Raw genomic sequence first — 16,396 nt, forward strand, 5'->3', positions numbered from 1 at the left:
CATTTAACCCCTTCCCTAATAAAAGTTTGAATCACCCCCCTTTTCCCATAAAAAAAATAAAACAGTGTAAAATAAAATAAAAATAAACATATGTGGTATCGCCGCGTGCGTAAATGTCCGAACTATAAAAATATATCATTAATTAATCCGCACGGTCAATGGCGTACGCACAAAAAAATTCCAAAGTCCAAAAAAGCGTATTTTGATCACTTTTTATACCATTAAAAAATGAATAAAAAGTGATCAAAAAGTCTGATCAAAACAAAAACCATACCGATAAAAACTTCAGATCACAGCGCAAAAAATGAGCCCTCATACGTGGAAAAATCAAAAAGTTATAGGAGTCAGAAGATGACATTTTTAAACGTATAAATTTTCCTGCATGTAGTTATGATTTTTTCCAGAAGTGCGACAAAATCAAACCTATATAAGTAGGGTATCATTTTAACCGTATGGACCTACAGAATAATGATAAGGTGTAATTTTTACCGAAATATGCACTGCGTAGAAACGGAAGCCCCCAAAAGTTACAAAATGGCATTTTTTCTTCGATTTTGTCGCACAATGATTTTTTTTTCCGTTTCGCCGTGCATTTTTGGGTAAAATGACTAATGTCACTGCAAAGTAGAATTGGCGACGCAAAAAATAAGCCATAATATGGATTTTTAGGTGGAAAATTGAAAGGGTTATGATTTTTAAAAGGTAAGGAGGAAAAAACGAAAGTGCAAAAACGGAAAAACCCTGAGTCCTTAAGGGGTTAATGTGGGGGAACTCCCGACCTAATGTGGGGGAGCTGGCAATCTAATGTGGGGGAATCTAATCTAATCTAATGAGCGGAGCGCTGCATTTTACCAAAAGACGGGGAGAAGTCATTTTCGGTTTCGGCCGGACATTTTTTTTTTATTTCGGTTTCCTTTCGGTTCTGAAATTTCCATTTCGGTGCACCTCTAGTTTATAGCAGTGTTTCCCAAGCAGGGTGCCTCCAGCTGTTGCTAAACTGCAACTCCCAGCATGCCTGGACAGCCTTTGGCTGAGAGTTGTAGTTATGTACCAACTGGAGGCCCCCTGGTTGGGAAACACTGGTTTATAGGGAGGGAAAGAACAACTATGCTGGACTAAGCTTTTCAGGTACTGTAGGTGGGGGACACTATGGGGGAGATTTAACAAGACCTGTCCAGAGGAATAGTTGCCCATAGCAACCAATCCTTTTCAAAAGTAAAATAAGCAATCTGATTGGTTGCTATGGGCAACTTTTCCTCTGGACAGGTCTTGTTAAATCTCCCCCATAGTGTATATCCGAATAAATAAGGAAAAAAACAAAACACAAAAACACACTATAATTTCCCTGAAGCTGCTTGTACAGAGGAGGCCAGTCCTCCCTGACAGACCACCCTGCTGATCATCAGTTACTGTCACTGTGGACTCTTCTAACTCTTCTAAGTCCCCTCACACAGTCCACCCTCTCTACAGTCCTCCCTGACAGACCTGGCTGATGATCACTTACTGTCCCCTCATGGCAGCTCCAGCGGATCTTCTATCCTCCATCTCTTCCTTTCCTTACCCAGAGAGGAGCAGGGAGGGGGAGGGGCCGTCAGCAGCAGCAGGACCCCGGGAGAAAGTGTCCAGAGAATGCCTGTATGACAAGATGTCACTTCCTAACACTTGTATCTGCTCTTTCTTCTTGTCCCCTGCTGTTATCTCTATCAGCCGTGCCTCTATACACTCCTGTCCCTGTGCCTCTGTGCCTCACACCTTTAAAAAAAAAAAAGGGGGCATTAAGGGGCTGGTGCATGAAAAGGCAGGGGCTCAAGCCCCCTTTCAGCACTATGTGTGCACGTCCCTGACCAGCGATGTTATTTTTCACCAAAAATGCATCCAGCCCCTTTTTGAACTCTTGAACCCTATTGATGCACCCCATGATTTTATTTGCCTTGGCAGCAGCTGTCTGACACTGGTCACTACAGCGAAATTTACTGTTAACTAAGACTCCCAAGTCCTTTTCCACGTCAGTCGTCCCAAGTGTTCTGCCATTTAATACATAATCCCAGCCCGGATTTTTATTCCTCATGTGCATTACCTTACATTTATCAGTGTTGAACCTCATCTGCCACTTCCCAGCCCAAACCTCCAACCTATCCAGATCCATTTGTAACAGTGCACTGTCCTCTATTGTGTTTACTGCTTTACAGAGTTTAGTATCATCTGCAAAGATTGCTACTTTACTATTCAACCCCTCTACAAGGTCATTAATAAATATATTAAATAGAACAGGACCCAAAACGGACCCCTGTGGTACCCCACTGATCATTGGGATTCCCAGTGGTCAGATGCGTAACCACTGCTTCATTCAGGCAGGAGATTTAAGTCTTCCTTTTTATGATAAAAAAAAGGGTCAGGAATAAAAGAAAACCAATATGGATGAACAAAAATGTTAAGGGGGCAATAAATGACTATAATAAAGCATTTAAACTACTAAAACAGGATGACAGTGAAGAAGCATTAAAAAGCTATAGAGAAAAATGTAGAATATGTAAAAAACTGATAAAAGCCACAAAAATGGAGACAGAAAGACTTATTGCCAAAGAGAGTAAAACTAACCCCAAAATGTTCTTTAAAAGTGTAATCCGGCCCTGAGACATCTTATCCCCTCCCATAGACTTGCATAGCGGGGGACAGGGGTGATGTCACATGGGGGCGGAGTCGTGATGTCATGATACTCCGACCCCGTGGTCCCCACCCGGCTGTTTGTGAACTGGCACTGTGGCGTGCAGCTCAAACAGGTGGGTGGCGAATACAAGATTGCGGGGGTCCCCAGCGGCGGGCCCCCCGAGGTGAGACATCTTATCCCCTATCCTTTGGATAGGGGATAAGATGTCCCAGGGCCGGAGTACCCCTTTAACTACAAATCACCAGGTCCAGATGGCATTCACCCCCGTGTTCTAAAGGAATTAAGTAATGTAATAGACAGACACCTATTTTTAATATTCAGGGACTCTATAGTGACAGGAACTGTTCCCCAGGACTAGTGCATGGAAAATGTAGTGTAGTAACCTTGGTTGTATGTAAATTGTTGGAGGGTTTTCTAAGAGATGCCATTTTGGAGTATCTTGATAAAAATAAATGTATGACTCCATATCAGCATGGCTTTATGAGGGATCAGTCCTGTCAAACTAACCTGATCAGCTTTTATGAGGAGGTGAGCTCCAGACTGGACCAAGGGCAATTGCTGTATGTCGTATATAGAGATGAGCGGATCGAATTACTGTAACTTTGCTCATCTCTAGTCGTATATCTGGATTTTTCCAAAGCATTTGATACGTTGCCACATAAAAGTTTGGTGCATAAAATGAGAAGGATGGGGCTGGGGGAGAATGTGTGTAAGTGGTTAAGTAACTGGCTCAGTGATAGGAAACAGAGGGTGGTTATTCATGGTACTTATATTGATTGGGTGACTGTTACTAGTGGGGTACCACAGGGGTCAGTCTTGGGTCCTGTTCTATTTAATTTATTCATTAATGACCTTGTAGAAGGGTTGAATAGTAAAGTAGCAATCTTTGCAGATAATACAAAACTCTGTAAAGCGTTTAACACTATAGAGGACAGTGCACTGTTACAAATGGATCTGGAAAGGTTGGAGGTTTGTGCTGGGAAGTGGCACATGAGGTTCAACACTGATAAATGTAAGGTTATGCACATGGGGAAGAAAAATCCAGGCTGGGTGTATGTATTAAATGGGAGAAAACTTGGGACGACTGACGTGGAAAAGGACTTAGGAGTCTTAGTTAACAGTAAATTTAGCTGTAGTGACCAGTGTTGGACAGCTGCTGCCAAGGCAAATTAAATCATAGGGTCCATCAATAGGGGCATAGATGCCCACGACAAGGAAATAATTCTACCGCTGTACAAATCAATAGTCAGACCACACATGGAATACTGTGTACAGCACTGGGCACCAGTGTACAAGAAAGATATAGTGGAGCTGGAGAGGGTTCAAAGATGGGCAACCAGAGTAATACGGGGAATGGGAGGACTACAGTACCCAGAAAGATTATCAAAATTGGGGTTATATAGTTTAGAAAAAAGAAGGCTTAGAGGCGACCTAAAAACTATGTATAAATATATCAGGGGACCTTACAGAGATCTCTCCCATGATCTATTTATACCAAGGACTGTATACAGTGGTCCCTCAACATAAGATGGTAATTTGTTTCAAATGAACCATCGTATGTTGAGGGATCTGTGCAATGTAAAGTATAGGAAGTTATACTCACCTGTCACCGCTGCCCTGGATGTCGCACTCCATCGCTGTCGCCACGTCCCCGGGGTGTCACCACCGCTCCGGACAGTCTCTGCTGCATGGTATCGTCGCTCTTCATCGCCGTCATCACGTCGTTGCGCATGCCGCTCCTATTGGATGACGGGACGGCGTGCGCTGCGACGTGATGACAACGGAGGAGAGCGACGGCGATGCAGGGGATCCTGAAGAGGACGGTCCAGTGCACTGGGGACGGGTGAGTGATCATCACCAGACCACACGGGGCACCTTAAATGGCTATTCGGTGGCAGCTGAAGCAATCTGCTTTGCCGGATAGCCGTTTATGCGATGGCCCCGACATACAAAAGCATCGTAAATTTGATGCTGCCTTCTACATGTGAGGGCCTCTGAGAGGGGACATCGTAGGCCGGGGGGTCACTGTATATAGCAAGGGGGCATCCTCTACGTCTTGCGGAAAGAAGGTTTCTACACCAGCACAGACGGGGGTTCTTTACTGTAAGAGTGGAACTCTCTGCCAGAGGAGGTGGTCATGGGGAACTCTGTAAAAGAATGCAAAAGGGGTCTGGATGCATTTTTGGAGAATAATAACATCACTGGTCATGTATACTAGATTTATAGGGACAGAACGTTGATCCAGGGATTTATTCTGACTTCCATATTTGGAGTCGGGAAGGAATTTTTACCCTTAGTATGAGGTTTTTTTTTGCCTTCCTCTGGATCAACTCAGTAGGGACTCATTAGGGATATAGGTTGAACTTGATGGACTCTGGTCTTTTTTCAACCTTATTAACTATGCTACTATGATCACTGGGGGTCCCAGTGCCCTCGTGATCAGACATCGCTTTTCCTTCCCCTCTCTGCTACCTCAAACACTACCTTTTTGACATTTATTTAACTGTAAATATTATATCATTGTTGAAATGTCTTTATAGAAGTCCTAGGCCACTACAACATGGGCATTGTTGTGTAAGGGATAAAAGACTGTCATACTTCATATAAACTTTCTCATGAGTTTACACTGCAAACCAGACCGTGCCCAAAACATTGAAAGATAAAGGCTACAATGCCTGTACTACAATAGTATGTTACTGTTTTGTAACTACAGCTTCTATGATGACCTTTGTGTCTCCATTTCCCACAGAGAGGCACATAAGGGAAGGAGTAACACATAACTGCAGGATTCTTGTTTGGTTTAGATGCATTGTAGCAATACAAAAAATATCAAAAATGCATAAATCCTTCAACAATACCTTCCAATTTTCAATAAATAAAAAAGGGACATATAAGGTTGTGTGCGCAGCATACCATGGCCATTTTTGTTAACCCATGCCTCTGACCACACCAAATTCCCATCCAAGCACACCCAGTGCCTAACGCCCTCCGGTAACAGATCAGTGCCTAAACACCTACAGAGCACCACCCTTATCCAATGTGGAAGGATGTCAACTTGGTGTTGGTTGGGGCAGAATGCATAAGCAAGTAGATAGAGGAGCGTTTGAAATCCAGGAATATCCCACTAGATCCAGGATGATTGACGCAAATCCAACTATAAACAAAGTAGCATTATCCCTCCATAATGTACTGTGAATTAATATACAGACAATATGATGTATAGGTCACAGTCCTGGAACATCACCCATTAACTAGGACTTTCCGGTTGGATTAGAGACAACTGTGGGTTTGCTTTAAATAAAAAGATAACAGATCTTAAATTTCTACGATACACTCCTAAACGTTATTGTCAAGTAAAAAAAAAAAAAAACTTTAGTCTTCACTCCCTGGCTCTCTACTTTTTTTTTACTTATTGCAGCAGACTGGCTCCTGCAACAAGATGGATTGAGCGGTGAGCTGGGGAGTGCTCCCGGCTACATCTAGTGAAGGGTGGGGGGTCTCAGTCAATCAAACCTTTTAACATGTCAATGCAAATGATGAAAGTTTACTTAAAGTCACAGTAATGCTTCTAACTTCTAACATGATGAGCCTTATTACACTTCATCCTATTATTAAATACAGGTTATATTACCAGCCTGTCATGGTGTGGTCACGATACAACATTCTTTTCTTAAGCTCTTTCTGCTGAATCCTTCTTGGAAACTCAAGGCAAGTAAATTCATTACCCAGCAGTTCTGGCTTCAAAGAGGCCTGAAAGATAATTTACAATATACAAAGTATTCACTTTTTTTTCCAATAACAATACAGTCATTTTTAAAAAGTATCCCAAAATACAATAGTCTGATCTGGAGGTGACTCGCCAAACCTCTCAAACATCAAAGAAGTCAGTGAAATGTCATGAAACTAAAAGTTACCAGGCATGAGGACAATCTTTGCTACCAGTGGGGTGGTATCATATGGAAACTTACTGCCTGGTGCCATTGTTGCCATTGTAGGGGAGATAATGGAGATTTAGACATAACAGCCCATCTATAGAAATGGGTTGCGAGCAGCTCACTAACAGAGTAAAGATATATATATATATATATATATATATATATATATATATATTTATATATATATATATATATATATATATATATATATATATATATATAGAAAAATAATGATCTAACAACGAGGTCTCTGATAAAGAACCTTCTACATCTCTGGAGGAAAAGTAAGTGCAAAATAAAAGGAATATCAGACTTCAAGGTAAATTAGATCATTGGTATAAATACATTGTAAAATGCTCAAAAAGGTTCACTGTGGCTAGGGTTAAAGTAATTTTTACCCTCAGGGGTTATTTCGTGAGTCCTAGCTTGGTTAATAGATAAGTACTATGGGGGAGATTTATCAAAACCAGTGCAAAGAAAAAGTTGGCCAGTTGCCCATAGCAACCAATCAAATTGCTTCTTTCATTATGCAGAGGCCTTGTTAAAAATGAAAGAAGAGGGCTGATTGGTTGCTATGGGCAACTGGGCAACTTTTCCTCTGGACAGGTTTTGATAAATCTTTCCCTATAATCCTAGCATAAGGGAACCTTTTAGGGTACAGTCATGACCGTGAATGTTGGCACCCCTGAAAGTTTTCTAGAAAATGAAGTATTTCTCACAGAAAAGGGTTGCAGTAACACATGTTTTGCTATACACATGTTTATTCCCTTTGTGTGTATTGGAACTAAACCAAAAAAGGGAGGAAAAAAAGCATATTGGACATAATGTCACACCAAACTCCAAAAATGGGCTGGACAGAATTATTGGCACCCTTAACTTTATATTTGGTTGCACACCCTTTGGAAAAAATAACTGAAATCAGTGGCTTCCTATAACCATCAATAAGCTTCTTACACCTCTCAGCCGGAATGTTGGACCACTCTTCCTTTGCAAACTGCTCCAGGTCTCTCTTATTGGAAGGGCGCCTTTTACCAACAGCAATTTTAAGATCTCTCCACAGGTGTTCACTGGGATTTAGATCTGGACTCATTGCTGGCCACTTCAGAACTCTCCAGCACTTTGCTGCCATCCATTTCTGGGTGATTTTTGAGGTATGTTTGGGGGTCTTTGTCCTGCTGGAAGACCCAAGATCTCAGACGCAAACCCAGCTTTCTGACACTGGGCTGTACAGTGCGACCCAAAATCTGTTGGTAATCCTCAGATTTCATGATGCCTTGCACACATTCAAGGCACCCAGTGCCAGAGACAGCAAACAACCCCAAAACATCATTGCAAAAACGACAAAGAGGAGCGCTCCATGGTGCAGATAAATGATGATAAAAGAAATATTGATGGTAAAAAATGTGCTTACCAATATAAGTTGTGCAAAGGCCAGCACAACTTGGAGAAGGGCATATATGTGGATCCCTCTGCTGCCACTCCACAATAAAATGTAATAAAACCAACGACCTCCAAACCAGTGGAAAATAAGGCGCTGAGGGACCAGGCGATGGATAGAGCAATCAGTTTATTCCCAACATGCAACGCGTTTCACGCAAGAGTGCTTCATCAGGCATACGCGTTGCATGTTGGGAATAAACTAATTGCTCTACCCATCAACTGGTCCCTCAGCGCCTTATTTTCCACTGGTTTGGAGGTCGTTGGTTTTATTCCAAAACATCATTGAACCTCCACCATATTTCACTGTGGCTACTGTGTTCTTTTCTTTGTAGGTCTCATTCTGTTTTAGGTAAACAGGAGAATGATGTGCTGCCTGGGTCTCCTGTCATAGCATTTGATTTCATTTAAATGTCGACGGATAGTTCGCGCTGACACTAATGCTCCCTGAGCCTGCAGGACAGCTTAAATACCTTTGGAACTTGTTTGGGGCTGCTTATCCACCATCTGGACTATCCTGCATTGACATCAATTTTTCTCTTCCGTCCACGCCCAGAGAGATTAGCTACTGTGCCATGGGTTGCAAACTTCTTGATAGTGTTGCGCACTGTGGACAAAGGCAAATCTAGATCTCTGGAGATGGACTTGTAACCTTGAGATTGTTAATATTTTTCCACAATTTTGGTTCTCAAGTCCTCAGACAGTTCCCTTCTCCTCTTTTTGTTGTCTATGCTTAGTGTGGCACACACAGACACACAATGCAAAGACTAAGTGAACTTCTCTCCTTTTTATCTGCTTTCAGATGTGATTTTTATGTTGCCCACACCTGTTACTTGCCCCAGGTGATTTTAAAGGAACATCACATACTTGAAACAATCTTATTTTTCCACAATTTTGAAAGGGTACCAATCGTTTTGTCCAGTCCATTTTTGGAGTTTGGTGTGACATTATGTCCAATTTGCTTTTTTTCCTCCCTTTTTTGGTTTAGTTCCAGTACACAAAGGGAATAAACATGTGTATAGCAAAACATGTGTTACTGCAATCCATTTCTGTGAGAAATACTTCATTTTCTAGAAAAATTTCAGGGGTGCCAACATTTACGTACGTTCACACTGCGGAATTCCGTGAGCGGAATTCCAGGAGTAGAATTTCACAGTGAACAGTACCATCAATGTGAATGGATCTTCCGCGAGACCCATTCACACTGCGGAATGGTTCAGCGCAAAGAAGGAACATGTTCATTCTTTGCACAGAATAGCTATCAATGGTGAAGGAGCAGTGCCACACGGTCCTACCGCCGAAGTATTTTTGGTGGCAGATGCCTGACGGAGAATCCGCTCATGGAATTCCACGAGTGAAGATGCCGCTGTGTGAACATACCCTTGCAGTATCTAGTACTCAACTATTAACCCCCTAGGGTAAAAATTACTATAGCCTAGCCACAGTGAACCTTTTCGATCTAATCTACCTTGAGGTCTGACATAACAGATCATCTCTCTGGAGATTTTTGCAATTGTGTTCTAAAACAGGGATTTCTAGAAAGTTTTCTGAGCTGCCCTAGAAGGATTGGGGAATGGTTTAAATGACCAGTCAATTGTAACCTGATGAGATGGATATTTCACAAAATAAAAAAAAGCTGGTGCAATTGTGTGTGTGTGTGTATATATATATATATATATATATATATATATATATATATACACACACACACACATACACATCCCATCCAATTGCTTTGAACTGATATCTGATTGGTTGCTATGGGTAACCTTTCCATTCACTAGTTGTTATAAAACTTATATATAAATAAAGCATTAATTTTTATGACCCTTCTCCATCAATATGGACGTACTGTACGTAATAAGTTGCTTTTCGTTCTTGCTATCTGCTAAGGTGTGTTTTCATTGTTTGTATGTCACATACCCAGTTGGCATAACACCACCCCTATTTTCCTGTGTGCTGCCTGCTCTGAACTTTGCCATTCTACTGTGTCTAACAAAGTACCACCTGCCTCAATCTGCGTACTGTATGACTACGATGTATGCCTGTTGCCTTGGTACTTCCTCTTGGCATTGTTGCTGAGACTGTGTCAGGGGTAGCAACCTGGTCTCCTTCAATCTGCCTTTCAAGTAGGCAATTGCTAGAATGGTCTTACAGGCACTATGGGAGTTTTACCACTTGTAAAAGTCACAAGTTCCTAAACCTGACTCACAGGAACATTCAGTAGGCTCATATGACCATTTTCAGACACTGACTTGTCAAGGATGTTGTGGTTTTGTGTTTCAGAAATGCAGTAATAGTAAGATGCACATTTTGCAATTTTATTTCAGGAAATGTCCTCCCCATTCTAGTCAAAAATACATCAGAAAGTAAAGTTGCAAAGTGTTCACACACAGGAAATATTCACGTAAAGACAGAACTTTACTAGTGGGGTATGATAGGTAAATAGGAATGTAGTGTGCTTACAAGCAATTGAAGCCTCTGCCTTTCGGTTTCCGGAGTAAACTCATGTGACATCTCTATGGTTTGTCCCTGTCGAATGATGATGGCTCTGTAAATAGATGGCGAAATATAAGTACAAAACCACGAAGCAGGAAGTAGATAATACAAACAATGGCATGTTCAGAAGTAGCAGAGTCTTTTTTCACCATGGATTTTGCCGTGGATGTATGCCAATATCCACCCATGTTATATGCTACTTTAGTGGCAGATTCAGCTATCCACTTACTGCGGATTTTACCCTTTGCAAAAAAATCCATACAGAAAATATGCAACTTTTCCCACCAAATAATGAGCATGCTGAAAATGTAAAAAATATGCAATGTGCCATAAAATTTGTATTTCATCTCACTTCCACTCCACCTAGATATATTTTACTATACATTGTTCTGGATTTTGTGAAACATCTGAACGTACTACAGTATTCACTGCAGGCTAGATCCCAGCTCAGTAAACTCAACAAACTTTATCATTTCTACATTAAAATCTTCCTTCCATGGCTTCTCTGCCTTTTGGCTAAGATCAAGTGTTGTATCTGTTCTTATCAGTTTAATATCTGATACGTCCCCTATCTGGGGACCATATATTAAATGTTTTTTTGAGAACGGGGGCTGATTTCGAAGCTTGCTTCCATCACCCTATGCATTGACCCGATATGGCAGTATCTTTGGGTACAGTGCAACAAAAATAAATATTTGTCCCCGGTACACATCAATAAATAAAGAAAACAGATGCAAAGACCAAAAGACAGAACTACCAACTGCTTATATGGTTTTAAGGTGGGCCAACCAGCACTCCACCATAGCCAAGTAACAATACAGCCAGATAAATACAGTATGTGCCCAAAAGATGCGCATCAGGGACCCCTGCACATATCAAAACATGTTACTCACATTAGACGTCTGACAATGACAATACATATCTGACAATAACCAACCCTAATGGTTACTATGGCACATCTTCCACATTTCTTTTCAACTACACTGCTCAAAAAAATAAAGGGAACACTAAGATAAAACATCCTAGATCTGAATGAATGAATTAATCTTATGAAATACTTTCGTCTTTACATAGTTGAATGTGCTGACAACAAAATCACACAAAAATTATCAATGAAAATCAAATTTATCAACCCATGGAGGTCTGGATATGGAGTCACACTCAAAATCAAAGTGGAAAACCACACTACAGGCTCATTCAACTTTGATGTAATGTCCTTAAAACAAGTCATAATGAGGCTCAGTAGTGTGTGTGGCCTCCATGTGCCCATATGACCTCCCTACAATGCCTGGGCATGCTCCTGATGAGGTGGCAGATGGTCTCCTAAGGAATGTCCTCCCAGACCTGGACTAAAGCATCTGCCAACTCTTGGACAGTCTGTGGTGCAACGTGGTGTTGGTGGATGGAGCGAGACATGATGTCCCAGATGTACTCAATCGGATTCAGGTCTGGGGAACGGGTGGGCCAGTCCATAGCATCAATACCTTCCTCTTGCAGGAACTGCTGACACACTCCAGCCACATGAGGTCTAGCATTGTCTTGCATTAGGAGGAACACAGGGCCAACCGCACCAGCATATGGTTTCACAAGGGGTCTGAGGATCTCATCTCGATACCTAATTGCAATCAGGCTACCTCTGGAAAGCACATGGAGGGCTGTGCGGCCCCCCAAAGAAATGCCACCCCACACCATTATTGACCCACTGCCAAACCGGTCATGCTGGAGGATGTTGCAGGCAGCAGAACATTCTCCATGGCGTCTCCAGACTCTGTCACGTCTGTAACATGTGCTCAGTGTGAACCTGCTTTCATCTGTGAAGAGCACAGTGCGCCAGTGGCGAATCTTTGCCAATCTTGGTGTTCTCTGGCAAATACCAAACATCCTGTGGAGGTTGGGCCCTCATACCACTCTCATGGAGTCTGTTTCTGACCGTTTGAGTGGACACATTCACATTTGTGGCCTGCTGGAGGTCATTTTGCAGGGCTCTGGCAGTGCTCCTCCTTGCACAAAGTAGCGGTCCTGCTGCTGCTGGGTTGTTGCCCTCCTACAGCCTCCTCCATGTCTTCTGATGTACTGGCCTGTCTCCTGGTAACACCTCCATACTCTGGACACCATGCTGACAGACACAGCAAACCTTCTTGCCACAGCTTGCATTGATCTGCCACCCTGGATGAGCTGCACTACCTGAGCCACTTGGCGGCATTTTCCAGCACTTAACTCCACCATATTGTTAGGTTGAGTGAGCCCCCTGCCTGCTTCTGATTCCTGGAGCAGGCTTTTAAATCTTGCCAAAATAATCCAGCTACATGCTCTAGTGTATTTCCAGCACAAAAAGTTGTTTTGTTAAGGTATTGTAGAGACTACTCTTCTCAACACTCCAACTGCAGCCACAATTTGCATTATTTCCTTTAAGGACACAATTTTTTTGTAGCACTACAAGATAGATTTGAACTATTAAGTGGCAGCTGCAGACCACAAGATTGCGGAGAGCTCATTGTATTTGCTTTGGACTGCAGCTGTAACTTCAAAGTTAAAGGGGTATTCCAGGCAAAAACTTTTTTTTATATATCAACTGGCTCTGGAAAGTTAAATAGATTTGTAAATTACTTCTATTAAAAAATCTTAATCCTTCCAATAGTTATTAGCTTCTGAAGTTTTCTGTCTAACTGCTCAATGATGATGTCACGTCACAGGAGCTGTGCATGATGGGAGAATATCCCCATAGGAGCTGGACAGCTCCCGGGACGTGAGTCATCAGAAAGCAGCTAGACAGAAAACAACAACTCAACTTCAGAAGCTAATAACTATTGGAAGGATTAAGATTTTTTAATAGAAGTAATTTACAAATCTGTTTAACTTTCCGGAGCCAGTTGATATAAAAAAGTTTTTGCCTGGAATACCCCTTTAAATTTAATCAGTTGTGTAGTGCTACAAAAAGACACATTCTTGCCTGAATTATCCCCAAACACAGCTAAAGAACTCCAAATGTTCTTGTTTTTTCTTTTAACAGCTATTAAATATTTCATCTAGTAAGTATTGTCAGCTCTCCAAAACACTTCTTAAATACCCAGTATATTATTACATCACCAACATTTTTGCTACTGCAAAAAATATTCGTTTCACCCAGAGGACAAATTTATTTGAATTACATTTCCAAGAATGATCTGGCATAGTCATATTTCCTTTGTATATCTTCAGACAACATTCAGGGGACATTATCCTATTTTTAATGAGAAGTGCTATCTCTTACAACCTTTATTTTCCTAAATCTCTTCTTCACTGTTCATGAATTTGAGAAATATGTCCTGCAGCTTCTATGCTTAGACCTACAAGCACATCAGGGAGTACACAGCAATTTCTAGAATGTAAGCTTCAAAGATTAAAGTACATTTGCATGCTTTACAGTTTGGGGAGAGAAAAAAAATTCACAGACCCCTTAAAAGCTATAATACTATATATATTACTTATATTAAGATATTATTATATATTATTATGCTAGGGACATTAGGGACCCACTCTAAATAGGTGGCCTTGACATGGCGAGTGGGCTTGTACATTTTTCGTTTTTTAATTTATGCTAAGAAGCAATTAGATCAAAATACATATTGTGGATGTGCGACCATGTCTGTTTTCGCTACTTGAATTCACATTGTGTCTTCTATCCCCTTCTTTTTTTGTTGGTTTTTACTTGGTCTGCACTCTGCCCCACCCCCTCAGCCCAACCCTATATAAATGAGCAGGAAGCTACTCAGGGCCCTTTCTTTTTTGGTAGCCTCCCAGTTTGACTGGGAGCATATGGTAAGTGAGCTTTTACACTTTGTTCACACTGGTGTGGTGCTGTGCGGCGTCCATTGCTGCCGTGGCACCGTGTCTGTGGGGAGGCGCGGCACTGGGACTGGTTTGAGTAGCATTGGGGCTGCTCTGCCAGTGGGTCGTTCCCCCTGTGGGCACTGGTGTTGTGGTGGTGGTCGCCGCCCAGTGCTATGCCGATGTATGCTAGGGACGTTAGGGACCCGCTCTAAGTAGGTGGCCTTGAAGTGGCGAGTGGGCTTGTACATCTTGATCAAAATGCATACTAACAACCTGTTAGTTTTTGAATTTATGCTGAGAAGCAATTAGATCAAAATACAATTTGTGGATGTGCGACCATGCCTGTTTTCTCTACTTGAATTCACTTATATTAAGATATACTTAACCAAGATTGTGAACATTTTGTGGATATTTTAATATGGATAACCATTATCCGAAAAAAAAAAAAAAAATTTGGGGGGGGGGTTAAAATATGAAAATAGAAATTTTTACACAACACAAAAATAAAATAGGTTAAATAGGTTAAACAAGAGGGCATATTAAAAGCCGAAATTTGAACTATATGAAGTCCTTTTTAGGGTGCGTTCCCACTTGGTGTATATGCAGTGTTTTTCCCACTGCGCAAAATTTACGGCAGCAGCGGGAAATACGCTGCGTATTCCTGGCTCACTATACACACACAGGGCTTTCCGGCAGCAGCCCTATGTGTGCAGTGAGTTTTGAAGGCGGAGCCGCGCGTCACAGTCATGCCGGCACACAGCCCTGCCTCCAAAACTCACTGCACACATAGGGCTGCCGCCGGAAAGCCCTGTGTGTATAGTGAGCAAAGAATACGCAGCGTATTTCCCGCTGCTGCCGTAAATTTTGCGCAGCGTGAAATAAGTTGTGTATACGCCAGGTGGGAACACACCCTAAAACTAAAAAAATTTGTGAAATTAACATGAAACAAAAAAAAAAAATACTATATAAGTTGATAATGGCAACTGGCAAAAAAAAATGCTTGACAGGTTACTCAAAATATAACCAAATTTATACAAACAAACATAAAAAAAAACTAAAAAAATTTACCTCATCAACGAGCAACTTTTTTTTTACCAGCACGCAATCACCTCTTTGGTGGTGCCCCAGAATCCACACATTCTGATTTATCTTGAGAGGGAGGAACCATGGAGGCCTCTGAGGGTACCTGGCTAACAATGGCCGCAGACATATTTTCTAAAATCTGCTCGGCTGCAGTAGGTTGGGAAAGGTGATGGGTTTTAGATGTCTGTTTACCACCCACTTTAGACATTGCAAACTAAACTATATTAAATAAATAGGGGCGTACTGAACGCTAGCTTAACAAAGACGCAAAGGGCTCTGTCACAAACTAGCATAAACTGACTAATGATTTCGCTTTCGTGAGAGAAAAAGTGTCGCTGCGACAAATTTATTAGCGGCGTGTAACAATATAGTAAATTTGCCGCACGTAAGCAGAATGGAAGTAAAAAAAAAACTAAACCCTAAAAACTAGCATACCTAAGCAAACTTTGATAAATGCCCCCCTATGTCCATCCAATGACAATCCATTGGGTTCAGCACTTCTGATCTTATACGATGTCCTCTTATATAGTAAAAGCTTTGGAGATATCATATTTCCTCCTTCTACCGCTATTCAGAACAGTTTGTTTTATGGTATTTATCACGTGCTTCCTAATACTTGCTCAATAGCTACAATAGTACTAAACCATGTGGTCAGTAAAAACTTGCTGAAATCAGGATAGTATGCAATATGTGGTAACTGTACTGCTTTACCATGTGACATACTTATTCATAATACAAAGTTAACACATAGTTGTACCTGCTGTCGCCAGCATTGGCTACATATAGTTTGCCCATGAAGTAAACAGTCACAAGAGCACAGCAGCCTCCGTCAATGCTATGCGACGTTCTCTCTCTTTCAATTTGCTCATCCTGTAAGCATACGAAAAACAATGTCAACAAATAAGAAATAATCTTAATGCACAGATTTCTTATATTTATGTACATTGTTATCCACACAGTGAAA

At 41.4% G+C, this 16,396-nt stretch overlaps 1 protein-coding gene and 1 non-coding gene across 2 annotated transcripts in view; one reads left to right on the forward strand and one right to left on the reverse strand.

Moving 5' to 3' along the window:
* The window catches only part of PPM1J (protein phosphatase, Mg2+/Mn2+ dependent 1J), a 113,551-nt gene that overhangs the window by 37,197 nt on the left and 59,958 nt on the right, over window positions 1-16,396 (reverse strand). The window contains exons 4-6 of the mRNA XM_056558300.1: window positions 16,190-16,302; window positions 10,507-10,591; window positions 6,300-6,418 (exon numbers count right to left, since the gene is read on the reverse strand). Coding sequence (XP_056414275.1) covers window positions 6,300-6,418; window positions 10,507-10,591; window positions 16,190-16,302 — 317 coding nt within the window. The remainder of the gene's footprint in view (window positions 1-6,299; window positions 6,419-10,506; window positions 10,592-16,189; window positions 16,303-16,396) is intronic.
* LOC130359536 (U2 spliceosomal RNA) lies at window positions 11,036-11,226 on the forward strand. The gene has a single exon (XR_008890252.1). It is a non-coding gene; the product is annotated as a U2 spliceosomal RNA (small nuclear RNA).

The sequence above is a fragment of the Hyla sarda genome, chromosome 2 (genome assembly GCF_029499605.1).
Source record: "Hyla sarda isolate aHylSar1 chromosome 2, aHylSar1.hap1, whole genome shotgun sequence".
In the NCBI taxonomy this organism is placed as follows: domain Eukaryota; kingdom Metazoa; phylum Chordata; class Amphibia; order Anura; family Hylidae; genus Hyla; species Hyla sarda.